The sequence below is a fragment of the Podarcis filfolensis genome (genome assembly GCF_964270895.1).
Source record: "Podarcis filfolensis genome assembly, chromosome: 1".
Taxonomy (NCBI): domain Eukaryota; kingdom Metazoa; phylum Chordata; class Lepidosauria; order Squamata; family Lacertidae; genus Podarcis; species Podarcis filfolensis.
Genome location: NC_139604.1, coordinates 58,829,114 through 58,856,458, shown reverse-complemented (window position 1 = coordinate 58,856,458; position 27,345 = coordinate 58,829,114). Strand labels below are relative to the sequence as shown.

Below are 27,345 nucleotides of genomic sequence, written 5' to 3'. Positions count from 1 at the left end.
TAGAGTAACAAGTATGAGTGACAGCTATATGCTATTTACTTGAATAGTTTACAAGGCTAGAGTAGTTTAGGTATTCAAGCATGACAAATTGTTCACAAACTACATATATTTTTATTCCATGCTGAACTTCAGTACTGCAATCCTCAGCAGTACCTGAGTAAGTGCTGTTTGCAATCAGTTGGAGAACTGATTACACTGATTAACTTCAAACTCACAGTTAACTTATATACTTACTTGCCTCTGTGATAGTTTCTGGGATGTGAAGGTGTTCATTCATTTAGCACAATCTTAAAAGGTATTATTAATATAAATAGTAAGAAGCACAGAAGCCTAAGGAAATGATTAGAAAGTGAGAAATCTTATCTCATCCACACTTGTAAAATAAGACATTACTGTCCTCATCTATCTTGGTTTCCTTAAACCTTAACAGGCTATAAAATAAATTTTGTGATGCCATGCACTATTCAATCCAAGCAGGTATTGGGAGAAATTTTCAAAAGGCTCATATAAAATGAAAAGCAATGAATAAGCAATTAAAATAGAGTTCAGCTAAGGATTCCAAAACTATTGTGAACAAATTGCTGTGCTCTGTAGCAATATCATATGGTTAAAGCTGCAGTATTACACACCCTTACTTGCCTGAACAGACAGGCATAGGATTGCACTGCACGTAAACTAACTGAAATGAACTACTACCAGTGGTGTATAGTACAGTAGGATTGTCCTTTATGCGGCTGTACCAGTATTAAGTAGTTTCTGAATTGTTCCTTGAAAACAAAAATGTTAAAAACTTTTTAAAGGGTATATATTAACTAAACGCCAACTTTAATGCAAGTTTTGCTACGCAGAGGTGCAAATCATTCAGATTGTGACTCAAATGTCATGAATTCAATGTTTTACTTTCATATCTACTGCATGTTCCTCTTTTAGCACAAGAAAAATACTTAATAAAGGGTTGCATTAGCTAAAATTTCTATCAGTTTTCATCATTACAAAACTAGTAAAGTACAGTAAATTGAAAACAATATTTTAAAACAATTCAACACTAAGATAAATAGAAACCAAATTACATCTGAGGCACTCCCATTTTTACAGCACCATTAATCAGGCTAATTTTCATTTAAATCTGTGAAATGATTAAACTTGGAGGGAAGTTTTGAGTGAGTGTCCTTGACTCAAACAAAAATATTTTAACTAGGAATTATTTTCACGTATTGAGTTTGCATCTAATCAAATTTAATTCAGAGTAATTTAGAAATTATATAATGTGTGTTCCACAAGCCAGTTATCTGGAAAACATCTAAATCTGTGTTTGTTAATCTATTTGAGCCTATAGTAGCAGAAAGATGAGAAATTTTAATTTATAAACCAAAATAATTTAGTTTACATGCTTTTAATTATACTGTTAATCTGGAATATTAACCTGCACCATGTTGACCTCCCTACTGCCACCCTACTCCCCCTCTTGGTTACTTACAATGACCTTTGGCTTGGAAAGCCAGGTAAGCAATGCAGCTCCATCCTGGCCACTACTGTGTAAACTAGCATTATATGGAAATAAAAAATAGCAATGATATGAGAATAAGAATGGTAAGTTATTTTTTATCAATATTATCATCATCAAAGGCTATTTCAAGCATTACTGCAGTTCATTGTGCATTTGTATCCAAAGCAGATTATTCAACTTTCAGCCCTTTGGATTTAAATTCAGAGTGCAGGATCTGTGATAAGCATCTTCCAAATTCTTCTAAGATCATTTGTTCTGCTAGGCAAATAGAGTAAGCTTCTTTTTCTGCCTCTTCAGCTTGAGCAAGAAGACAGGCACATGTTGCCTCAACCACTTCCCATGATATACATGTACTAGACTGCCTATTGGAACAAAAAAACCAATATATACTTTTAAAATAAGTAAATTAATGAAAAAGATAAGTTACCAATTTACTCATGGCTGAACTTTTCAGGGTCTTCAAACAGGATTTTCTGTGCCAGGTACACTTTTTTGCATTTGGCCTTAATATAGAAAAGGGCACAAATTTGCATATGCTTTGTCCCATATGCATTCTTATTTTTTCTTTTGCAAGTGTGTGGAGAGACTGAAATAAATAAAGGGCTACCTACAACTAATAATGTCTCAATGTCAGCAGGTGAAGTTTTCCCCAAAATTTTATTTCCTCATTACAAAAGGCTTAATCTGTTCAATTATTGTCTATTTAACAGTGCTTCATTTTCCCCATACAACTTCGTCATTCCAGCCACTTTTCTCTGGTTGGAATTCTGGAAGGAAAAGCAACCAGAGGGTTGAGGTGCAGGGCAGAAGCAAAAGGCAGGCGAAAGATTAAGCACTCATCCTCACCTCCCAATTCTTCACTGCGAATCATGCCCTACTCAGGCTACTTTTCAACTCTTTGGAAACAACCTAGATTCACAAAGCTACTGGCCTCTCCCATCCCAATAGCAGGATAAAGCAGCCGCCTCCGGCAGAATCCCCTGAGGTGGTGCCACGACGTGTGCCCCACCGACCCCACCACCTGCACCAAAATCTCACAAGAGCTCATGAAGCTTGCGGGGATTCGAACCACCGACCTTCTGATCGGCAAGTCCTAGGCTCTGTGGTTTAACCCACAGCGGCACCCGCTTCAAAAACAAACGCACCAAACATATATTGGTACCAAAGAGTCAGTGCTACAACCTTCACCTCAGCAGTAACCTGTGTAGCTGAAACAAGTTACTAAGCTCTGACAGAATAATCATACGTAAGATAGAGCATCTAGAAAGGAGAAAGCAAAGGTTGAGAGGGACAGACAACTAGGCTGTTACATATATGTTTAAAATCAGTGCTATGGCATATAAAAAAGTTTGCTATTTTAAGATACATATCTTAGATAAAAGGTGGACATCACATAGGTAATCCTTAATATTTACCTGTCTTTTTTGCTTTTTGATAATATTTCAAAATTAGAAAATGATACAGAGTCATTTCCTTCATAACTTTTAATTTCCATATAGTTTGGTATATTCATTAGTGTTTTTCGATCTGGGCTTTCTTCATAATTTTTGCAACCAACACACTTGCAGATAGATGAACACATGATTTTAGCCTAGAAGATGCAAAATGTTCTAATTCATAAATCACTCAATACTATTAAATAATATAAGATCTGGCTCTGCTACAATACAAGGACTCAGCCATACAGCAGCAAATAAAACGTTTTAAGTGCAATATGCAGTGTGACACTAGATGGCAATGGTGAGTCTTATGGAAAATTCAATGTGGTGTTTTTTAAAATGATTTAAAAAAAAATTTCAGAACGGTTTTTATGTGTGTATATTCCACCTATGTATGATTCCTTGGAAGCATGCTTCCAAGATCATTGGTAATTGCTACAAAGAATATTATAGTGTGATAAACTATTTTTCACAACTCCTAGTTGTATGTGGAGTTCTCTTTGAAGAATACTAAGAAATGCCATTTAGTTTAGAATATGGACCCAGATTGACTGACACTGGCTAGCATTTTTTTTAAAAAAAAGCTTAATTATTTCCATAGGCACAATTCAAGTATCAAACTTGTTTCCAGAAACAATTTGAAGCACTGGGTTTGACCTATAAAAGTCTTGTATGGGACTCATCCATGAATCTGCTCTTAATATCTGTCTTGGATTTGCTGCTCCTACCTTTAATACTCATGTGTATCACATTTACCTTCAGGTGCCATAAGAAAGGACCTTTTCCTGGGTTCTCCTAAAGTTGATTCCATTGACAAATTGAATGTGCATCTTGTATTCTTTGTAAACAGCTGAGTTGTATTTACAGTTAAGAGGGATACAGATTTTGTTAAATAACTAAAAAATAAATAAGATATACTGATACTCATCACTTCAACCATCAAAGAAGCATCTTTGGTTTCTTGTACAACCCTCGCATACTGCTTTGTAAAATATATCATACCTGCATGGCGGAATAGGAAATGCTTTCTTCATTTTGCCAGCATATTTCCATTTACCTTTCTTCTAGTGCAGATGCAAAAGACAAGGCTGTTGTACCTTTAATAATTGTGTAGATGTAGAAGAAAAGTTTCACCTGCTGTAGAGATACAAAAGCCCTGTCTTTTTTTGCAGGTGGCCACCCAATATTCTAGCTGCTTTTAAACTTTGAACCTGCTGCTAGAGCCTGCAGTTTTCCATGAGGCGCACACTCTATGGGAGTTTCCCCTCAGATAAAGTTTCTAAGTGCCTACAATATTACTGAATGAATCCCACCACTGTTACACATTTTTATAAAGCAGAATTAGAAAATTTCATTGAACAAACCTCAAAGCATTCACAGTAATTTTTTAGGCACCCTGACCGCTTACAATTACATCCTTTATTATGTCTGGGCTTGATATCTCCTAGTTTCCCTTTTCCAATCTTTGGCAGGAAAGCTTCTGGATTTCTGTCAAGACAAGCCTAAAACAAATATTTTTTTATTTATATTGAAGACATTCAAATTGAAAAAAACAACATTTTTTTACCTTTTTATAGCTTACTTTATTCCTAAACTATGCTTTTCTGAAGGCATATTAATTATTTTTACAGGTGGTAGCAATCAAGGAAGTTCTTGTTTATATGGTCCACCTGTTAACATGAGACAAGATGTACTCACAGCACTGTATGTTGTCATCTGTGGAGGCTATTCTGCTAGAGCTACTAGGGTACAGTCCTTCCAATAAAAATGTCAAGCAAATCTCAAAACCACACACTCTTTCCCATCATGTACACATTAGATACTTAAATGAACTCAGAGACTTGTGGGGACATTTCTATCAATCGTCTAGTCTTTGGCCCATCAGCTCTGTGCATTGCTCAGCCAACCCTAATCTAAAAGTCTGGCTATGGTAAAGAGATCCCTTCCATGTATCTCTAGGACATGGGTAGGCAAACTAAGGCCCAGGGGCCGGATCTGGCCCAATCGCCTTCTAAATCCAGCCTGCAGATGGTCTGGGAATCAGTGTGTTTTTACATGAATAGAATGTATACTTTTATTTAAAATGCATCTCTGGGTTATTGTGGGGCTTTGGAATTCATTCATTATTTTTTTCAAAATATAGTCCGGCCCCCCACAAGGTCTGAGGAACAGTGGACCGGCCCCCTGCTGAAAAAGTTTGCTGACCCCTGCTCTAGGAGGACTGCCAGCTTTTTAGCCCTTGCTGAGGAGACTTCTCCTTCGTCTCTTGTTAGGAAACAGGACAGTAATTAACACAGGAGATATAATAAAAAGTAGATAATATTACTTGCATTACCTTAATTGCCTTAATCCTCTCTAGTTCATGTTGTGGATTGTTATAACAATTATTGCAGTTGCAGTTACTGCAGAAATCACCATTGGCAAAGCAATCACAGTATCTGTGTTTAACAAAGGCAGCAGATGAAATACATTTTATAGTTTATCATTTTCAAGGATGGTTCATGTAGTCATGTGGTTATCTGTGCATTCTATGATTTTGTTTTTCTCTGTCCCCAATTTTTTGGCGTTCTAAAGATTGCAACCAATCCAGCAACCAACATTTCATTCAAGTGCTTTCATTGGGAGATTGCTGATCCCATTCTCTATAGTTTCCCTTCTAGATATTTTCTGTCTCCTTTTTATTCTAAAGCAGCATTATTTATGTCTTATTTAATGCAAGTTATTAAGTAATCTTCCAATTCCGTATGTAAACATTTACATGAACCTTTACTCAAGATACCTGCTAAAGAGTGGCAGAGGAAAACAAATGAATATCAGATAAAAAAGGCTGATACATTTTCAACATGCATTTGGTATATAAAAGGAATTTTAAATTTTTTTTACTATCACAACGTTAGAAGAAAGCAAGGAACATAATGGCTCAGAACCTCTATTTTCTATATTATCTTTATATAGTACTATGAACTACTAGAGATACACTTATTTTGTCATGGTATCTATTTTTTTTGTGCTGCCTTATTTTTCAACATGCTTCCAGAAGTGTATCTTCCAGGCATTACTTTGTATGCATCAGGCTAAGCACTGTGCATAAAAAGAAGAGAAAAATGCAGCTTCAGATGTGGTAAATTAATATCCTGTTCTATATCAAAGTCCTGTTTACTGCCATGGCTTCAGTTTAATACATATGGCAGGAATAAATTAATTACATTTGGAGTTTTTTTACACTAAGAATAGATACTTCAATATTTTGTTTACTTACAATTTGAGACACTGTGATTTAGTGCAGTTGCATGGCTTTTTTGACTTTGTATCCCAGGAGCTGCAAGGTAACCTAGGCATTGCAATTTTTTTTTAAAAAAGAAGCACATTATTAGATATATAATTAAAAATTATATATTGAATGTCTTGGGAAGATTATTAGAGATTACACCCATTTACTGGTGAAAAAGCGTGAAAAAATGGGACTCCTAACTATGACTCCATTCACAGAACCTTGTTTTGCTACCTCAAGTCCTCCACATCATTTGCTGTAAGGGTAATGAACAAATCATCATTCAATCTTCTGTTATACAGAGGGAAACATAATGCATCGGGTCCTAAAATAAACTGAACTTATCCTTCCTCCCCCACTGCAGCTCCCAATGGCTCTGGTGGGCTGGAGCCCCTCCTAACAAAGTAGGATGGGATGGGAGGCTTCTGAAGGAGCAGGAAATCAACCTAGGTAGGACCTGGATATAAGTCAACAGAAGGACCATTTCCCATCACCACCTCCTCAGGATTATGCTGAATATGTTGTGCCAAGGGTTCAATGGCCAAAACAAACAAAAGAGGAGAATGTTGATAGCCTTGCTTCATCCCCAACTGTGGACTAATTTGATTAAAATCAAGATCATTTGATTTATCAAATGATTTATCACCTTATCAAACAAATCACTATATACTTGTTATATTTTATTTATAAATTTAGGGTCAAATCTCATCTTTTCGATAACACCAATTAAGTACACCTACTCCACACAATCAACAGATTTGAATATTTTAAATACTAACACCATTAGTGGAGTGTGAGTAGTTTTACAAAAATAATATTTAACAGTTACCAATTACCGTATTTTTCGCTCTATTGGACGCACCGGACCATAGGATGCACCGGACCATAGGAGGGGGAGAACAGCAAAAAAAAAAAATTTTTTTTTCTTGTTCTCCCCCTCTAAAACAAGGTGCGTTCTGTGCGATCACGGTGTGCTCACCCGAAGTCTCCGGAGCCCAGCGGAAGTTCCCGCTGGGCTCTGGAGGCTTTGGGTTCCTTTCGACCTACTCTTTGGGGCTGGCGGGGGGGGGGGAGCGCTGCTTTCCCCCACCGCCAGCCCCAAAGACCAGGTTGGGGAACAGCGGGAAGGTGGGCTCCGCCTCCCCACTGTCCCCCGAGCTTGTGGGACTGGCGGTGGGGAGAAGCGCTGCTTTCCCACACCGCCAGCCTCCAAACCAAGTCGGGGAACAGCGGGAAGGCGGCGCTCTGCCTCCCCGCTGTCCCCCGAGCGTGTGGGGCTGGCGGTGGGGAAAGCAGCGCTTCTCCCCACCACCAGCCTCCAAACCAGGTCGGGTTTGGAGGCTGCTATCCGCAAGCCTTGGGAGCCCGGCGGGAACTCCCGCCAAGCTCCCAAGGCTTGTGGATATCTGCCCAAAGCCCAGAGCGCGCTGCGCAGCACTCCCCGGGTTTTGGGCTGTAGGCTGCTATCCACAAGCCTTTGGAGCGCGGCAGGCACTCCCGCTGCGCTCCAAAGGCTTTCGGATAGCTTCCTGAAGCCTGGGGAGCGAGAGGGGTCGGTGCGCACCGACTCCTCTCGCTCTCCAGGCTTCAGCGAAAGCCTGCATTCGCTCCATAGGATGCACACGCATTTCCCCTTCATTTTTGGAGGGGAAAAAGTGCGTCCTATAGAGTGAAAAATACGGTAGATCTGAAATCTGGAGGTAACAGACAAAGCTAGCCTGACTAGGGTATAGAACTTTTCAGTATTGTAGGGATTTGTATAAATACCATGTCTTATTATTAAAGATATTAACAAATATATTACTGTCTTACCCAACTAAGGTCAGTTTTGTTGGCTCTTGAAGATTTTTATCTGAATGGCATGTATATATGGATCCATTATCAAGCTGCTCAAAATACAAACCAGATATTCCATTTGCATTTAGTTGTCAACTTTTTATATGCATTTAAAAAACAAAAAGATTATAAAAATAGATTAAATAATCAAGATAAAATATTTATAAATCACCTTCATAAATGTTAGAACAAGTCATGGAAAAGTGAAATATACGTTAGGAAAAATGGTATTTTAGGACTGATATTTGCCTTTAACTTATACTCTTAATATTGACACTATTTTCATGTTGCTGACTGGGACCAGCTCCAAATTTTGGAGCACTAGTACAAGAAAAAAAGGCTACCTTGTTGCTCCTAATAATTATCACAGGAGACACAGATCTCCATGCTTGATTTTGCAATCTGCTTGTTTCCAGATCAGGTATCTTTCTCTCTCCCATATAGTCTTCTCTTTTTGTTGTGGGTCTGTGGCACATTGTTACACACACCCTGCAGGCTTTGGATTATTAACAGACTTTTATTCTTTAGATCTAAGGTTTGTGTATGCCTAATGAATGTATTAAATGCTTGTGTATAACCGTGCTGTCTGAAGCAGCATCTATATTAGGGTTGCCATATTTCAAAAAGTGAAAATCTGGACACAAAAGTTGTTTTTTTCTGCCATTCAGCCACAGTATTCCAGGTGTCTCTGGGAAATTCTGGATGTATGGCAACCCTAACTCCATCTCTTCATTTTTGTAAAATAGACCAATCTTTCTCTACTTCCGGGTATGATTAGTTATTTATTAGGTATAAGGGTTAAAGCTATACACCCATTTTTAATGGACATATGCACTCCTTCCATGCATAAGGTTCCAATCCCTTGAGCTGTACATTGAGGCCATGTGTGTGGTGGTAAGGCATGTGGGTTCAGATGCATGCCTCATAACAACCTCCAACCCTCCAGAGGAGATTTGGGGAGTACAGAGGGAAGAGAGGAGCAGAATTCCTGCTGCGCTATCAGGAATCCTTGCAATAGCTTCCACTAGCACAACAGGTTTGTTGAATATGGCCCATTCTAGAAAGGCCTGCCTGTAGCAACAAAGCAGAAACATGAGACAAGACATCAAAGCAGGCAATGGTTGGGTACTAAAACATATGCACAATCTGCATATCCCTTGGTAGACAGAGAAAGACGCATGATATGCAGTTTGAGAATGTCAAATTAAAAACTCTTATCTGAGGGCAAAAGTAACACTTACCTCTTGTGCACAGACATTCAGTTTACCTCCAACTGGTAAAAACTGTCCCAGTACAGATGTTACAGAATTACTTGCATCTAATAAGAAAATATTTCATTTAGGTTAGTGCAATGTATAGATTTAAACAAATACATATTTGGATAAGTGACCTACATTTCAGAGGAACTAAGAGATGTAAACAGTTACTTCTTTAGCATAAATAAAACTTAGAAATAATTAAGTTTTTTCCATGCTAAAGAAGTTTGACATTTTCCATATATTTATCTTTCCAAACCAAACTGCATTTATTTCACACAAATATAAAAAGAAAGGATCCTACAGAGGGCAAAAAAACACACAAGAAGCTCCAGAAGCCCAGGATGGTGGTATTTTAGTTGTAAGGCCATGTTTTGCATGCAAAATATACACGTTCAACTCCTGATATTTCCAAATACAAATTGGAGAGACTGCCTGAAAGGCAGGATTGCTGCTGCAATATATTGAGATATATGAACCAGTGGCTTGATGGCATAAAGCAGCTTATGTTCACTAAGTAGGAACAGCAGCAGTTTGGAGGCCAAGCTTCTGGGTTTGCTTCTAAAGCATCTCCAGCTAGCTGTCCCAACACATATCTTTGCACATTTCACTTTCACATGCACTTCCATGTTCATGATTATCAGGCTTTGTTTTATATATTTATATAATTTTGTGCAAATCTAATCCCCTTCCCCCAGCTCAAAAAATATGTGACCTATGCTAAGAATTGGGTCCCGCAAAGAGTGAGTTTATTTTGAAATAGTGGTTTGGAGAATAATGAAAAGGCTGGGCTTAACTGCTTCTTCTGAAAAGCTAAAGGTGTCCACATGTATGGGTGCAACAGTAATTGTCAAAATTTAAAAGGTAAAAATAAAAAAAACCCTTCCAATAATGAAAAATGGGTGCAACAATAACTGGAAATGTTTCTGTTTGGCAATGCAAGTCTAGTCTTAGAAAAGCTTTTGCTTCTTTGTACTTTAAACAGATAGAAAAGGGTTGTAAGTCTTATGATGTGGACTGCACTTCCTCCTTGTGTGTTAATAACAAATTGTATGGAAAAAAAATTCTGGTCTGGATGCACAGTGAACAACTGTTCGATGGGTCTTACTTCTGAGTAGACATGCATAAGATTGCACTGTTGGTCTCAGGCCCAATTTTTAAAAATGTACTGCATTACTGCAATTGCAGGTGGTTTGAGGAGAAATTGTCTGAGTGCAATTTAAATATGTACAATTATTAATTTTTTTACAATCAAGATTTTGAGAAGAAACCTAAGAAAGACTCCTTCTTCTCATATTTTACCTTTGTCATCATTCAGAGACAGTGATTGCTATATAACAATATTCTGAAAAGAATGCTTATTGAAATATTATCATGACTATATTGATCTATTAAAATTATCAGATTCCTTTATAGTTGATTGAACAGTGACATCATGTGGATGGTTTGGGTAAATGCAGACAGAACTCCCCCTTTACTAGGAGCCTTTCTACACTTAAGATTCCATGGTAGCCCAAGTCCTTATTTTGTTCCTAAACTGTTGAGCTCAGTCTAGACATCTCCCCTAACTGCATGTTTCTGTTATGGGAATACTGCATTTTCCCAATGTTGAGAGCATTATATTTTATAACTTAGAAAACGTGATGCTTTCCCCAGAAAATTGCCCTATGGATTATGAATTTTACAGAGTTTTACAGATGTCATCTGGATATTGTCTATGATGAAGCTTGCTGAAAGTATACAGACAGGATCTATATTGGCAATGAATAAAACAATGAGACAAGGCACCTGAGCATTCCATGGTCGGGTGGCAAGATTATTCAGCATATTCTGCACATCCCTTGGTGAAGTTAGTGAAGGGAATGTTCACAATGGCTGGATCTTTTCAATGATTCAGGTTCCCCCATATCCATACCTTTAGGTGATTATTTACATTTTATGTCCTTAGTGTTTGTCCTTAGCTGTGCCATCAGAATACTATAATGCAGTCTCATCAGTATTATACTTGTTTCCTCAAAGTGTTCATTTCAAGCACCTTTGGATTTCTTTGTTTTTGTTCTGATCAAAGATGCTCAAGACAGTTTTCAACAGTATATAGGAATTAACAAGTGTTTAACAAAAACATAATATATGTTGAAGTACATATATTTTACAAAAGTAGAGGAATCCAGCAAAACTACCCGGATGTGAAGACAGGATAAATATTATTGTTTCCTGATTAAAGGTGCATGAATCTGTCAATTTCAATTCCCTCAGGAACTGAGTTTGATTCTCAACATTTCCACATCAGTTTGTAATTTATTTTTTGAATTCTCATGAAAATGTCAGCATTTTAGTGTAAATACACATTTTTAGATGAAATATTCCTCAAATCCACATTTTTGCTAATCAGATTTCCCTAACACAAGGCATTTTGTTCTGTTATTTTCACTAATTATATATGTTGTTCATATTTTCCAAAATTTCAATACCTGTCTGAGGATACTTAGGCTGGTCTTGATACTGGGGGACCAAATGAACTGCTTTTAATTCTCTTGTGTCTGCATTGTTTATACAAAGTATATGAGTACCACCCTTCAACTGGCAGATGATCTGAATTGCATAATCAACAAAAAAATCATCAGATTAAAACCCATATTACACTCCTTAAAATGAGCATCAAAACTTAATCAATATACAACATAATAAAAGTATGAAATTAAAAATATTAAGATTTTTCTTAAAAATCAGCAGTGAAGGATCCATATATACTTCTTGCAGCAGGGCATTCCACAAATACATTTATATCATAATCGTCAGGGCTGGGCTAGGCTAGGCTGGAGACCCTCAGGCTGGAGGCCAAATGCGGCCCCTATACTTCACTTTATAGCCCTTGGGAACCTCTGGCCATGGCTCTTCCCCAGACCACACACCTCACAGGTCTTGCTTCATTCCATCCTCCAGGTTTCTGTCCCCACCCCCACCTTGAATATGTCATTGAACTGTAACTGTTATGTACTGAGTTGAATAGGATCCAAACTGCAGCAGTCTGATTGGTCCTAGAACAATAGGATCCAAAATGCAGCAATCTGATTGGTCCTAGAACAATGCAGCAGTATGATTGGTTGGCAGGAACCACCCAATCATGCTCCAGATATAAGTGAATCCACAACCTGATTGGCTTACAGTAGAATTCCAGAATTAGCCAATCATGTGCAGCCCATTGTGTAAATAATGTATATAAAGCAGATACTTTGAGGGGACATTCATTCATTCCTCCTCACCACTGTGAGCTGAATAAAGAGCATGAAATCACTTTGCGACTCTGAGTATATTTCACTGGTGACGAGGATGGGATCCCGCTGAGCTGACTGCCACACACAGCACCGCCACCTGCCGCAACGCTGCCCCGCACCGTGTATCCAGGCTTCAGCTCTGGGACACAAGGAACTCAGAATGGCAACCGACAGCAGCTTCTCGCCGTTCAACCCAGCATCTGGAGACTGGGAAGCGTACGCCTCCCGTTTCACCTTCCTCCTAGAAGCCAAAGGGGTCACCGACGAAAAAGACGCCAAGAAGAGGGTGATATTCTTCAGCGTCTGCGGAGAGGAGACGTTTGAAATCGCCCGGGGTCTCCTTGCGCCTGAAGACGTCTCTACTGTTCCATACAAAACAATAATAACAGCTGAAGGGGCACTTTTCGCCGCAGCCCTCAGTGGTGGCTCGTCGAAATGCCTTCTACGCAAAGCGGCAAGCCCCTGGGGAAACCATAACTGGGTTTGCGACCTCTCTCCGCCAAGCCGCCCGGTTCTGCAACTTCTCAGAGCTGGAGAACATGCTTCGTGACCTCCTTGTCGGTGGCCTGAAGGATGAAAAGCTGCAACGACGCCTCTACGCTAAGAAGGACCTAATGTTCCAGGTCGCTCTGGAGGAGGTCCTGGCAACGGAAGCTGCCGAGAGGTCGATGCAAGAGGCACGGCCGAGCCTGCCATCCCAACCGAGGGTCCACCACGAAGACCTCACCGACGACTCAGGATCTGACAGGGAGGAGGTGCACCGAGTACAGCAGCGCACTCAAGCAGCCCACATACCACAGCTGCCTTGACGAGAAGGAGAGAACTGCGCAAGCTGCGGGGAAAGTCACGAGAGGAGGACCTGCTGTTTCCGCAACGCAGAGTGCAGGCAGTGCAGAAAATCGGGACACATCGCCCGGGTGTGTTGAGCTCGGCCCACCCGATGCCAGGCATCAGATGACCAATCCAAGAGCCCCAGGTCCCGGGGCCCAACGCACCAAGGCAACTCGACAGAGCTCACGGACTTCCAGGTATACCAGTTGCCCCACCCCAACGTAGAGAAAATTTATGTAGAGGTACAGATAGAGGGGGCCCCATGCCGCATGGAGCTTGACACGGGTTCAACTCTATCCATAATCTCGGCAAGGACCTTAAGGAAACTGTGTCCTACTGGGGGTCCCAAACTCAGGCCGGCCCCATTCACCCTCCGGGACTTCCAGAAATGTAAGGTCCCCACAATGGGGGTGGGAACCTTCAGGGTGCAATACCGAGGGCGGACGCGGCAACTGGACTTGCTTGTCGTCAAGGGCCCCTACATTAGCTTACTGGGATTGGCATGGTTTGGACCACTGGGGCTAGCCGTCATCGGGGTGAACCACACTAGCTTACAAGTGGACGTGGACGCCATATGCAAGGAATTTTCAGGGGTTTTCGATGTGAAATTGGGACAGTATACGGGCCCCCCCCCATTGCTCTACAGCAGTACGACCGGTCAGGCTCAAGGCCCGCCGGGTCCCATTCGCCCTGAAACCCCATATAGACGAGGAATTGGACCGGCTCGTGGAGCAAGGAGTGCTGGAGCCGGTGCCTAATGCCCCCTGGGAAACCCCAATCATCACACCCGTCAAACCTAATGGTTCGGTCCGCATCTGCGCAGACTACAAATGTACCATAAACAAGGCCCTCACGGCCCATGCATACCCAGCGCCAGTGGTCAGCCATGTCCTTGCCACCCTGGCTGGGTCGAAAATTTTTGGCAAGCTGGACTTGGCCCAAGCATATCAACAGCTGCCAGTAGATGAGGCCACAGCAGAGGCACAGACGATTGTGACGCACAGAGGAGCATTCAGGGTAAAGCGGCTGCAATTCGGTGTCAGTGTGGCACCAGGCATATTCCAGAATCTAATGGACTCGCTCCTTAAAGGGATTCCTGGCGTCACCCCCTTCTTCGATGATGTGTTGATTGCCGGGCCCACACCAGAGGGGTTTGAGGACCGCCTCCGCACCGTTCTGCACCGTTTCCAGACGGCGGGTCTCAAGGTGAAGCGGGAAAAATGTCTACTAGGAGTGCCTCACGTGGACTTTCTGGGATTTATGGTGGACGCAGAAGGGGTCCACCCGACTGGGGACAAGGTATGGGCCATTTGTGATGCCCCAGTGCCCAAGAGCAAGACTGAACTTCAGGCCTTCTTGGGACTATTGAACTTTTACCATTCCTTCCTTCCCCACAAGGCGGCGGTAGCGGAGCCCCTACACAGACTCCTGGACAAGCGGGCCCCTTGGGTGTGGGGCCAGCGCCAGGAGGCCGCATTCCAGGCAGTCAAGGACTTGCTTGTCTCAAACTCGGTCTTGGCACACTTCGACGAGAGGCTGCCGGTGGTGCTAGCATACGACGCCTCGCCCTATGGCATTGGCGCTGTCCTGGGACACCAACTCCCGGATGGAAGAGAGGTACCGGTGGCATACTTTTCCCAGACACTCAACACAACCCGCAAACATGAACTGTCGGCCCACAAGGGGTGCCTGTTATGGGGAAGCAGGGTCGTTGTTCCCCAGCCCCTCTGCAAAAGGGTCCTCACAGCCCTACACGAGACACACCCAGGGGTAGTAAGAATGAAGGCCCTTGCCAGGAGTTATGAGCGGTGGCCGGGGATCGACGGAGAGATAGAGGCCTGGGTCAAACACTGCCAGGCCTGCCAAGAATCCCGCCCAGATCCCCCAAGGGCCCCAGTCCAGTCCTGGGAGTCCGCCCGAGCACCATGGTCACGCTGGCCCCATTCAGGGGAAAACATTCTTCATAGTGGTGGACTCCTACACCAAATGGCTGGAAGTCGCACTGGTACTGTCCACTTCTACATCCGCAGCCATCCGGGTACTACGCATGCTGTTTGCAACCCACGGGCTCCCTGACACTCTCGTCTCAGGACTGCATTTACGTCAGGAGAATTCCAAACCTTCACAGCGCAGAATGCCATCCGCCACATCCGTTCGGCGCCATTCCACCCTGCCACCAATGGCCAAGCAGAACGCATGGTGCGGACCACCAAGGACACCCTTCGCCGCATGATGCAAGGGGATTGGGAGTACCACCTTGCCACATTCCTCCTAGCACAGCACAGCACCCCCAGCTCAATGACTGGCCGGAGCCCCGCTGAACTACTAATGGGTCGGCGCCTTGCAATCAGATTGGACCGCCTTCACCCCGATAGAGCTTAGGATGAGGTAGTGGTGGGGGAAGGCAGGAACCCCCGGACCTTCGAGGCCGAGGACCCAGTGTATGCAAAGAATTTTGGGGCAGGCCCTGGATGGGTACCCGCCACAGTCACCAGGGTCACTGGCCCTGTGTCGTACAAGGTGCTAACGGATGGGGGGCAATGCTGGCGCCGCCACTGCAACCAGATACGGCGATGATTCCCGGGAGAAAACCAGGAGGAGGACAGGTCAGAGGAGTCCCAAGGAAACAGTGGGGCAGTGAGGCCCATAGAGCAGGAGGGGCCAGCAGGAGAGGCAGAATCAGTAAATACAGAGAGGACCCGTGAGGCCGAAAGGACACCAGAACCAGAACCACGACTGAGCGAGCCGGTTGCGCCAGACCAAACAGCCCCATCACAGCCAGCATCTTTGGAACACGAGCCAGAACCTGAACCTCAGACCAGGGAACACCCCAGGCTACAACGCACACGTAGGCCGCCGGCATACCTCAAGGACTATGAATGCGACCTCCCGGGCAGGACTGGAACTTAGAGGGGAGGGGTGTTATGTACTGAGTTGAATAGGATGCAAACTGCAGCAGTCTGATTGGTCCTAGAACAATAGGATCCAAAATGCAGCAGTCTGATTGGTCCTAGAACAATAGGATTCAGAATGCAGCAACAATGCCTCTTGCTTGTCTGGATGGAGATAGCTCTGTCATTTGTGTGGCAAGCCTCTAGTTTGTACAAAGATAAGATTAACATCCATTGCCCCACCCACCACTGGCATGTGGCCCTTGGATGGTTGCTCACTAGGGAATGTGACACTTGGGCTGAACAAAGTTATCCACTCCTGCTTTGGGGGAGTGCACCCCCCACCCAGAACCAGCTGCACACCACCCAGCTGAGCAGATTTCTCAGCCAACAGGACTTCCACCATATAATAGGAGCCAACCCGAGGGGCTGAGGGGGCTTCGTCCCCCATAAAATATTTGGGTGGGCCTCCCAAAGTTGAGGGGTATTGCCATTCAAATGGTGTGCATGCATCATGTCATGTGATTGATTATGCGGGGTGGGGGCCTACCTGCCCAATATTTTATTCAAGTTGGCACCCCTGCACTTCATCAGGTTCTTTGCCTTCATAATCCCAAAAATAACTTTCACATTTATAACTGCCACTACCTCCCTGGGATTAAGTTAAGGAAAAGAGAGGTAGAGCTGTGTGTCATCAGCATACTAATGTAATTAGCATACTGATTACACTGATGCCTAAACCATCAGATGGCTTATCCCAGTGGTTTTATACAAATGCTAAAAATCACACAGACAAGACAGAAGTTGAAGCCAGCAACCAAGGGGTAGAATAGAAGTCCCCCCCCCCAGCAGTGCATTCTGAATCCATTATCTCAGAATGGAGCAGAGACACAACATACTGTGCCTCTAAGTCCCACCCTAGTGATTTGCTTTAGAAGGATACAAAGGCCAATGGTACTGAAGCATTCCCTGGCATAAGTCATCCACTAGCGTGGCAAGTGTTCTCCATTCCAAACCTTGCCTGGAAGCCAGATTTGAAAGGTCCTAAATAACCAGTGCCTAAGACACTTGAACCATTACTGAACTTAGAGGATCTTGCTTCTGAATAAGCTTGCTTAGGACTGTGCATTAAATAATTAAAAATGTAACATAGCAGAAACAGTTGATGAGAAAAAAAACTTGGAACAAAGCCAAGGAAATATATTGGGTGGGAAGGGTAGATTAGGTAAAGTAGATGACAGTCCATAATGCTGCTCTGAAGAAGCATCTAATCATACACATATAGTCAAGACTATAAACAGAACTATAAAATGCTCATTGTTTTCTTACTGCCTACATGGCACCACTAAGAGGAAGCTACTCTACTAAGAGCCCTGCAGTTTCATTCTAATAAAAACATAGACAACAAAAAACTATTGGCAAAGTTTTCCTGTGCAAGTTATTATATTGTAAAAACACAGCAGTTACCACTTGAGGACTGGCATAATTTCTTTGTGAACAGGTAGGTTCCTCCATTGCATTTTGTGAAGCTGCTAGGTTATGGCTGATTTCTTCACCATTTGAATTTTGAAAAACTGCTTCATCTGAATTATTAGCTGTAATGCTAACAACTGCTTCTCTGACCTCAGCCTGAAATATAATCAATTTCATGTTTTAAAGGATATGCTCACAATATGTTGCACTGTTAAAAAACTGGTGTTGAAAAAAATAATTGAAGTTGCTTAAATTGATAGGAAACATTATGATCAAATTGATACATAGAATAGCCAATTAAAATTGTCATTATTACCACTATCTTTAAAAGCCCAACTTACATCTAAAGAACTAAGAAAGGATGGAAAAAATAACCTGCAATAAATAATTACATTCCACATTGCTTTGAATCATTTAAATAATAGTATGAATAAATTACAGAAGTTGTATCAAGTAATCAATTTTATTGCATGTTAAGAATTCAATACAGATATTAATTCTGTGTCTGTGTCTGTGTCCTAAATACACCCATGGTACTTTTTCTCTGGCATCCTGTTTCCCATAATAACTGGATGTTCAGGAGGCAGCTGTACCCAGGAGTGTCTTTGCCCAACTTTCATTCATACAATGGCTTCATCCATTTCTAGAGAAGTCGGGTCTGGCTAGGCTGACCCATTCAAAGCAGAGGTTGCGGGGGAGGGGGGACAAACAAAAAAATTGGGGGACATCTGCCTATGCAACTCACTGTGGATCCAACTCACATTATCCTAACAAGTAGTAAAACATAGTATATACTTACAATCTCATCACAAACAGCAGCAGTATCCTGAGATAAAACAGTGATACCGTTGCATGATTCTACAATACAAAATGTTGAAGAGAAAATTATGCGGACAATGTCAGATATTCAATCTAATCAGAATATTATTGTTTATATCCCACAACTGTTACAATATAACTCATAAAACCAACAACATTTGAAGTTGAGTGTAAGCAATTGAGTCTAGAAAAAGAAGAGCAAGTGGAAACGGCAACATTCCTAGGTACAATTCAAACCCATTTCCCCTTACAGTGGTACCTCAGAAGTCGAACGGAATGTGTTCCAGAAGTCTGTTCAACTTCCAAAACGTTTGGAAACCAAGGTGCGGCTTCCGATTGGCTGCAAGAAGCTCCCGCAGCCAATCGGAAGCTACAGAAGCCACATCAGACATTCGTATTCCAAAAAACATTTGCAAACTGGAACACTCACTTCCAGGTCTGCGGCAATCGGGAGCCAAAACGTTTGACTAGCAAGGTGTTTGGGATCCAAGGTATGACTGTATTTCAAATCCATTCAAAGGAGTTTCACTGGGGTAATTTCTTTATAGTAAATTTTTATATGACAAAACAATCTAAATTATTTTAAAATACATTTGAAATGTAAGTTTCAAATGAATATAAATTCAAACGAAAATATGAAGTATTTGAAAATGAAACAAAAAAAACACCCTAAGGAAAAAATGAAGGCACCCCATTACACTTTGTAATGTACTGAAAAAATATGGCTTAAAGTGAATGGCTGTTAACTTTTCAGTAAATTATGGTCAGGATGCCAATAGGATTTTCATGAGGGCACACACACATAATATTTGAATATGGTTTGTATCCTGTGGAAATTGCAGGTGGAGTGGTGGGGCCAAAGATAAATCAGGGACTCCATGCAAATAAGGGGACATACAGAATGCCAACAGGTGCAAGTTTCCCCAGAATTGTATTTCCATAGTAGAATAGGTTTAACATGGCTATCTATCCATCACATAGCTGTTAAAAGAACAAAGAACATTTCCATGTCTGAAACAGCACTACATTCACTGCAAGTGCCTTCCATTCCTGGAAGCTTTAGAAAACAAGTTGCAACTGAAACAACTTGGATGCCAAGTGTGAAGTTTTGAACTGTAATCAGTAAACAGCAAACATAGGGCAAAAAGTTACACAGTTTCCTTTAATGTAATAACTGGTAAACAAAAGACCTCCATTTCTGATTCCTTTAAATTAGTAAAAGAACTAAAGGTAAAAATGATTTATCTTTAATAATAATAAGCAATCCAGAAAACATATTAAGTGGAAACCCACCTGCACGAATAATTTGCAATATTATCTGGGACAAAAAAAAGCCCAAAACAAAAGATATTTCAAAAACACTCACCACCAGAACACTCTGGTATGGCTTGTGACATTGCAGAACTATTAATAATTCCTTTGATTTGGTCACAAGAAACACAGTTCTTTGCATCTGCAGTTGAAGTTATTGTTTTTAATACCTAGGAAAGCAAACATACTGTTTGAACTTAATATACAAAACTATTTGTGCTGTAATAATAATAAATATTTTAAAATGTTAAATTATATACACTGTAATAGTACTATAACAAATCTTATCTATATCCCATGATCGATCCTGTCATGCCTCAATCTTCCATCAGGAGGCTGAGAGGGATACATGCCCAATGCCTATGCAAAGTATGTGGCCAATTTTAAATCCCAAAATATTGTCTTGTCCAATTTGTTCTCCTTCTTAGGATGGACCTTGCTCCTTGGAGTGGGATCACTGTTAGTGGGACAGCAGTATTGTTCCCATTCTCAGGACATGAAGAGCTAGAAATGTACCTAATTAGGACTAAAATGCATTCATGAGATATTCCCCATGTATCATAATGCAATATTTCTAAGCTGTCCTACATTTTCATTAAATGATGCTGAATTTTTATCTAAAGCAACTAAAATGTAATGATTAATTCAAAGCACATATATTATGATTCAGGTATTTTAAAAAAGCAGTCTTACTGGTATCATTTCTACATTTGTATTGACTGCTCCATCAGCAGTACTGGTGCCAAGAGATAGCATGGAACCTCTATGTTCTGTCATTATGGAAGATGGAAAATTGATATTCTGTGAGCACAGTTGCAATTGTGGTAAATATGCACATGTTGTCACTTCTGAAAGAGTTGCTTCTGGTAATTTCTGATATTTTCCAAGGACTTCATCACAAAACTCTTGTGTACATGGCTGCATTTTAACTTCAAACATTGCATGTTCATTTTCTCTATTCAGAGTATGTTTCCCACGATTCAGTGCAGCTTCAGCCATAGAACTTAAATAGGTGTCTTGACTGGAATAGAATTCTTCTTCAACTGGTTTATTAATTAAATCATTCTTTGGACTATGAATTTCGGAATTAAAGGTCTTCACAAGTCCATTATCTATTCTTGAAATTTTACTAAAAGTTATATGACTTTCCATAGGTACAGTTAAACTTTCAGATTGGTAGTATTTGATCTCTGTAGAGACATCTATTTGTCCTGGGCCAATTTTCATCTTGGTAGCTGTTTCAGCTTCAAAATAAACAAACAAAAATAAGCAACAAATCATATCCAACATAAGACTCCAATCCTATGCGTATGCTCACTGATCACTTACATATTGGATGGTGTATACACAAGATCGCACTCTTGTACTCTGCAAATCCACACTACAAACTCACCCTTGGTTTTACAGATAGTAACTAACATGGATTAGAATTCCCAATTGAAATGTAAACCTTCAATGGCATAATGGAGAATCATCCACTTGTGTTTTCACTTTTAACCACCTTCTAGGGGGGTACTGGTTAAATTCAAATGCCAATTTGCTTTAACTGATCTTAATTATATTTTCTTCAGTAGTACTGCTGTGCATGTCTGATCTTCAAACATATAAACACTATCAACAGCAATCAATATAGAGTTGCAACTTTTTCTATGCATTTGAAGTGCTTAAATGGTTTTTTTATTAGACCACTTTTACTTGAACATGAATTATCTATTTGCCTTAGCTATACCTGAAACTTTTCCATTGTTTGTGACAGAAACTTCTATGTATTATGAGAAAGTACATATTCTTACACTAGTATGACCTTGTCTTTTAAACATCACCATATGTAGTTTGGGAAATGATTTCCCATTACTATTACTATACTCATAATAAATGTACCTTTTAATATTTCCACATTCAGTATTCAAACATATAAAGTTTTGAGATACAGTTCCAAATCAGAAACAGACCCTATTGCGCAAGCCAAATAGGTATTGTTGGCAGACTAGATGCAAGATGCTAATATACATTATAAAGAGATAACAAAAAGTACAGCTGAGGGGCATAAATGTGTTTTTTTTGTTTTTTGTTATTGTAAACTATTATGCGGACCTTCTAAAAATTTCAGATCAAGCTTTTACAACTGTGCCACTTCGAAATAGTATGTTTGCATCTGGATAACCCTGTCCTATGATCTCCCATTTGCCTACCTGAATCAAAGGAGTTTTTTTAAAGTATGTGTGGTGGTGGTTACCTCACACATTACAGATTAAGGGTGTATTTACTTGTATCTGAAGCAATCACACACCTCTACTTCGCCTCAAGTGACAGTGCAATATAGATCTGTGTTGCTGCTTTGGATGCACCTCTATATTGTGTATGGTGCCTATCGGGGTGGCTAACCTGGAGCCTTCCAGGTCTTGTTGGATTAGAATTCACCTCATCCCGGCTCTTAAACTTTGCTGTCTGGGGCTGATGAGAGTTGTTACCTAACAACAAATGGAGGACCACAGGTTCCCCTTTACTGATGCGCGCGCACACGCACACACACACACACACTTTATTGGCCCAGCATGAAGATATTTGAATCTTCATGGTGTCTCCTTTTCAACAGGAGTGGGTGAAAAGCCTGCCTGCCCAGAGTGGCTGGGGCAACCCAGTCAGATGGGTGGCAAATTATTATTATTATTATTATTATTATTATTATTATTAGCTGTGACACATCTGAGAACACTGGCCAAGGGTGGCTTCCATGTAGAGATGGTGGAATAAGGGGTGCTTCACACTTTGCGGGTCTGACACCCCCGTGTGTGGTACACAACTATTTCACAAAGACGTTGTTCATCCTTGGCATGTCTGCTTATTGTAAACACCAGGGTCCCAGGCTTGGGACGAACTTGATGGCAGCAACATACAAAGTGAAGAAGCAGCCCTCACGCAGCCATCTCGAGCGGGCGGCGGACATTCTTTTAAACCGTGGTGGCTGAAGCGGGCCAGCCACCCCGCCACCTCACCTTCCCCCTCCGCAGATTCCCGCCTTTTCCCCTCCATCATCAGCACTGCATTATGAGCAGCGCTCGCCGAAGGGGTGCCAAGGAGCCGTTGGCCAGGGAGTTTTAAGCGCAGAAGCGCCCGCGAGTGTCAGCGCGCGGGAAAAGCCGCTTCCTGCTAAGCAGCCCCGCCGAGGGGGGCGGATCTCCCTCCGGGCGGTTTTCCCTCAGCGCTTTCCCGCGCGCCTGCAAAAGCCACGCGGCCCGCTCGCATCTCTGAGCGGAGTGGATTCACGCTGGGCGCTGAAGGGAAAAGAACTCAGCCTTCCCGCCTCTTCTTTCCCAATCTCGCCCCTTTCGATATTAGGGCAAGAATCACACAGCCGCCTTTAATCAGCAAAACGAGGCAACTTATGTGCAATTGTTAAAACGCCGCTTCCCTTTCCCAGCCGGCGCCTGCTTATCTTGAGGCAGCGGCTGAGAATCTAGGGGCTTTGGTGGTTTTCTCTCTCTTTTAATAAGGGGACATTCGCTTAAAAACGCCCGAGGATCAGTGAAAATATAAGGCACAGAATGGCATGAGGGAAGTTCCAGAATAAGGAACATTCCCCGCCGAAGATACGCAGATAGTATCAGTGCCAGATTTACGTATATGCTAAACAAGCTAGAGCTTAGGGCCCCACTCTTGGGGGCCCCCAAAAAAATTAAAGGGAAAAAAAGGTGTACATTTCCAAAATATAAGATAAAAAACAAATAAAACAAAACATACAGCAACAGTGTTTCGTTTTGTGTTGTGTAGGCTCCTAAGATGTAATGGGCCCTGCGTGCTATATAAAGGGCCCCATTACCTTCAGTAGTTTAGGGCCTCATCAAACCTAAATCCAGCCCTGAGTATAAGGCGTTTCATTTTTAACATATGTAATGTTAACGAGCAAAGGTGGCACAGGGTAAAAAAGAGCTAAGCAAAGTTTACAACTAGATCCGTCTTTTTTTTTTTTTTTAAGAGTGGATTTTCTGTTAGATAAGAGGGAATTTATACACAACTAGACACCACGTCATATTCTCTGACTTCTTCCCTCACCCCCGCTTCTTGTGGCACAGCAGCAGCATGCACAGGGTAGCATCAAGTACCGTAATTAGGGCAGGAAAAAACCTTGTCAGAACAGTGCAGTTTAATCATCCTCCCATAGGAGCCAGCTCCTTGGGGTGGAGATTGCTTTCCCAGCCCCACAGTAAAATATTTGAGGGGGGCAAAGTTGATGGGCACTTCCATTGTGTGTGTGTGCAGTGTCATGTGATTTTGTGGGACAGGGCCCACATATACACAATTAGAATATGCACAATTAAAAATGAGCATTCTTTTCAAATTGACAAGCATCATGCTGCAAGAAATCACTTCCATAGAAAATGAGTCGTTCCAAATATTCCAACTTTTGTGATTAAATAGCATACACCTAAATCCATGCATTGGGAAAAGAACCAAGGGGGTGAAGTGCTTTTCACTGTGCTTTTTAAAGTCTGGAATGTACCACTTCTGAATGCAATTAGTATGGAATAGAAAGCCTGAGAGAACAAATATTAAATAAAAATGTGCATGCTAACCAATGCCAGTTTTCACATTCCAATTAGAAATGGAAATAGGTTCCGTGTCTTAAAGCTTCTGGTTATACATAAATATAAAGATAATTAATTACTCATTACTATCCATGCATATTGTTGCGTTTTTCATTATCAAAAGCCCTTTTAAAAATCAGTATAAGATCAATACATCTAAGTAGACTCTTCTTTGTAACATATATAATCCTTGACAATTCTTTTGAAATGAATGTTCTTTGGAATTTATAAGACTATGACAGAAATGAATGTGTTCCCACATCTATGAAATAAAATCACATACATCAGAATATTAATTTCTTTATTAAGGATAACCTATGCTTACTGTGCGTTTAAAGATTTACAACCAATGGAACATTATTTACATGCAGTTGACATTCTGAGAGGATACAAACCAAGTCTTTTTAGAAATTGTTTGGTGTCAAATGAAAAATGCACGACAGCTTAACCCTCCAAACACTTGCAATAAAAAAAAGGTTGTCCTCCGCCAATTACATTCCCTTAAAGAATGCAAAAATTGCATTGATAATGCATTAACTATGATTACATTGGAAATATCTAAAACCTGAGTCAAACCTAAGTAAGCTCTTAATAAAAAAGATTATTTACCTTAAAATTAATATATTAGTCAGTGGACAATATAAAGCATATGAACAAAGCTCCAAAACACTGACTCTTAACTTGCTGCTGTACATTGATTAGACACCATGCTGCATTTTAGGATTCATTACCACCCACCCCAAATTTTGTTTATTTACTGTAGTTAATCAAACGTAACGTTCCACCCATTCCTGTGGGGGGCTCTGTACTCTAATATCTATTTACAGAGCATTGCCATCTGACCTTCATTTTATACCCAAGCCGACATGTTGAACAACCAAGAATATTATTAATATTCTTCATCTCAGGACAGAAGAGACCTCCTCACACCCTCAATTTGTTTTAAATGTTAAAAGTTTTGGAACATTAGGATTGAATATTAAAATCTCTGAACATGTTGCATGATCATTTTTATAGCCTAATTCATATAAGCAGATGTAATTGCTGCACTAAACTCTTAGTTTTATTTAAAGATTGCCAAGAGGACTTTGCTGTTATATTTTTGTAATGTTAATATTTTTAGGCTTTTTAGTGTACTTTGTGCCAGCCATGAGCCCCCATACTATTGTCCTTGTAATTCTCATTACAAATTCTCTGGTAATGTTATTCATGATTTGCCATGCCTTCTATTTTTAAGACATTGAGTTTGGGACCACATATTTTAACCATGACCTAAGTATATTGAAGGTTTCTCCATTATAATTTTTCATGATTGCACATAAGGCAGGAGTTGCTTAAGGCAAATGACAATGTGCCACCTAGGCTGAGACTAGCTTGCACTGTGAATTGTCCCACAAATTTTGCATCTGATGGCTAACTTTCCTGAAATATAGGGAAATGTTATGAAATGTGGCAGCTTTCACTGCCACATATTGATCTCCCATTTGAAACAAAAAAGTTCTATTGACACTTTTTTAAAAAAACTAGCATAGAAATTACTCCTGTCTCAAAGGAAAGGGCTTTCATTAGGTTAAAACCAAAGGAAATTTCATGTTGGACCATTCAAATGCAACACCATACAGAAATGTGCTGACTTTTACCCAAATATACCTAGATAAGTTATTGTGAATTAGCAACTCTATTTCCAAGTTCAGCAGCTCTACTTTCCATATCTAGCAGACAATTTACAAGTTAATACAAAAAACCCCACAGTGTAATAATGTCCTGCATTTAGAACCTCTGTTTTTGATGTACTGGAATACATGTAAAGCAGGCCCATTCACAACGTAAGTGAGAACGCAGAAAAATACTAGGGCATGTATATTTTTAAGTGTGTTCAATTGTCGCAGTTGCGGGTAGAGCAAATATTTCATCAGTGACCTATGGCAATATAAGCTTAGTTCCAAGCAACAAAACATTTTTTTCACTTAGCGCATTACATTAGGTTTGCCAGAATATTATTTTATGTTCAGCTTAATGAAATGCCTTTATATAAAATGAATGCCCGAAGTTGTCACTTACTGATTAAAAAACCCCCCAGCAGATACATTAATTGATGGTTTGCTACAGGTACTTTTCAAGCCAGGTTTTTTGTTGACATGAGATTGGAATGCACTATTTTCATCCCTTCATTTGTAGAATACAGGTAGAGAGATTTTAAAGTAAGAAATGATCAAATGTACACCAAATTAGAACAGGTCTAGACATCTTAACTTGTGGCCAGTTTGCAGCTCTTCTAATAACACAGAGAATACCAAAAGTCATATCTTGGGGAGAAGAAAACTCTTCTGATCAACTGTAGTAATGAATGTTGGAACTTCTCCCAATAATACTTATTTATATAACTTTGAATGGATTGCTGCATAGCTGCCTTGTTTTCAGCCACTGATCAGAAGAGTTCTCACTGCCAACTCAGGATGTTTAGTTGACTTGCTGTTAGGGAATCACTTGGTTGAATTTTTGCCAAGACTGAACAAGTTACGGATGTCACACAATGCTTGTTTGATGTTCTTTCCGAAACGATGGGAATTCTAAACAATAAACAGAGTAAGAAATCCATATTTAGTTACATGGAACTCTCATTATTATATAGTTCATAGTGTGTACATACATAGATACAAACCAGAGAGAGTAATATGATAATTCATATTTATATTCCGGTTAGAATCTACCGTGCGCTGCTCTGATTATGGATGGTTTCTATCAGTAGAATGGGGAGGGAGGCAATTTTTAGTGATTCCTGCCCTCTCCCCCCAGCCATAGCTGTCAACTTTTCCCTTTTCTTGCGAGGAATCCTATTCGGAATAAGGG

At 40.8% G+C, this 27,345-nt stretch overlaps 2 protein-coding genes across 12 annotated transcripts in view; both read right to left on the bottom strand.

Annotated features, from left to right (window-relative positions):
* Window positions 1-791: 791 nt before the first annotated feature.
* Window positions 792-23,547, bottom strand: TESMIN (testis expressed metallothionein like protein). Of its 4 annotated transcripts, none has more exons than XM_083601256.1 (13): window positions 22,807-23,542; window positions 20,603-21,153; window positions 19,965-20,079; window positions 18,579-18,637; window positions 17,774-17,935; window positions 11,781-11,901; window positions 9,295-9,371; window positions 8,030-8,103; window positions 6,206-6,277; window positions 5,282-5,384; window positions 4,311-4,448; window positions 2,923-3,098; window positions 792-1,869 (listed from the first exon to the last, which is right to left on the bottom strand). In XM_083601256.1, exons 1-13 carry the CDS (start codon window positions 22,943-22,945, stop codon window positions 1,677-1,679), a joined length of 1,980 nt encoding a protein of 659 aa, XP_083457382.1. In that variant the 5' UTR covers window positions 22,946-23,542; the 3' UTR covers window positions 792-1,676. The 4 variants fall into 4 exon arrangements, with proteins under 4 accessions (XP_083457382.1, XP_083457383.1, XP_083457384.1 ...); XM_083601257.1 differs by having other exon boundaries at window positions 22,906-23,541; XM_083601258.1 differs by lacking the exon at window positions 22,807-23,542 and adding an exon at window positions 22,004-22,026.
* Window positions 23,548-24,779: 1,232 nt separating this feature from the next.
* The window catches only part of CPT1A (carnitine palmitoyltransferase 1A), a 48,592-nt gene continuing 46,026 nt past the window's right edge, over window positions 24,780-27,345 (bottom strand). For all 8 annotated transcript variants that reach the window (XM_083600490.1, XM_083600486.1, XM_083600491.1 and 5 more), the window contains exon 19: window positions 24,780-27,065. In XM_083600490.1, coding sequence (XP_083456616.1) covers window positions 26,979-27,065 — 87 coding nt within the window. In that variant the 3' untranslated portion in view covers window positions 24,780-26,978. The remainder of the gene's footprint in view (window positions 27,066-27,345) is intronic.

What these genes read in the sequence shown, in the direction of transcription:
- TESMIN (XM_083601256.1), bottom strand. Translation starts at nt 22,945, where the DNA reads ATGATGGAGGGGAAAAGGCGGGAATCTGCGGAGGGGGAAGGTGAGGTG. An exon ending in CTGCTGTTTGTGATGAGATT is followed by an intron (nt 17,936 to 18,578) that starts GTAAGTATATAC and finishes ATTATATTTCAG; the next exon opens with GCTGAGGTCAGAGAAGCAGT. An exon ending in GCCTAAGTATCCTCAGACAG is followed by an intron (nt 9,372 to 11,780) that starts GTATTGAAATTT and finishes TTTTCTTATTAG; the next exon opens with ATGCAAGTAATTCTGTAACA.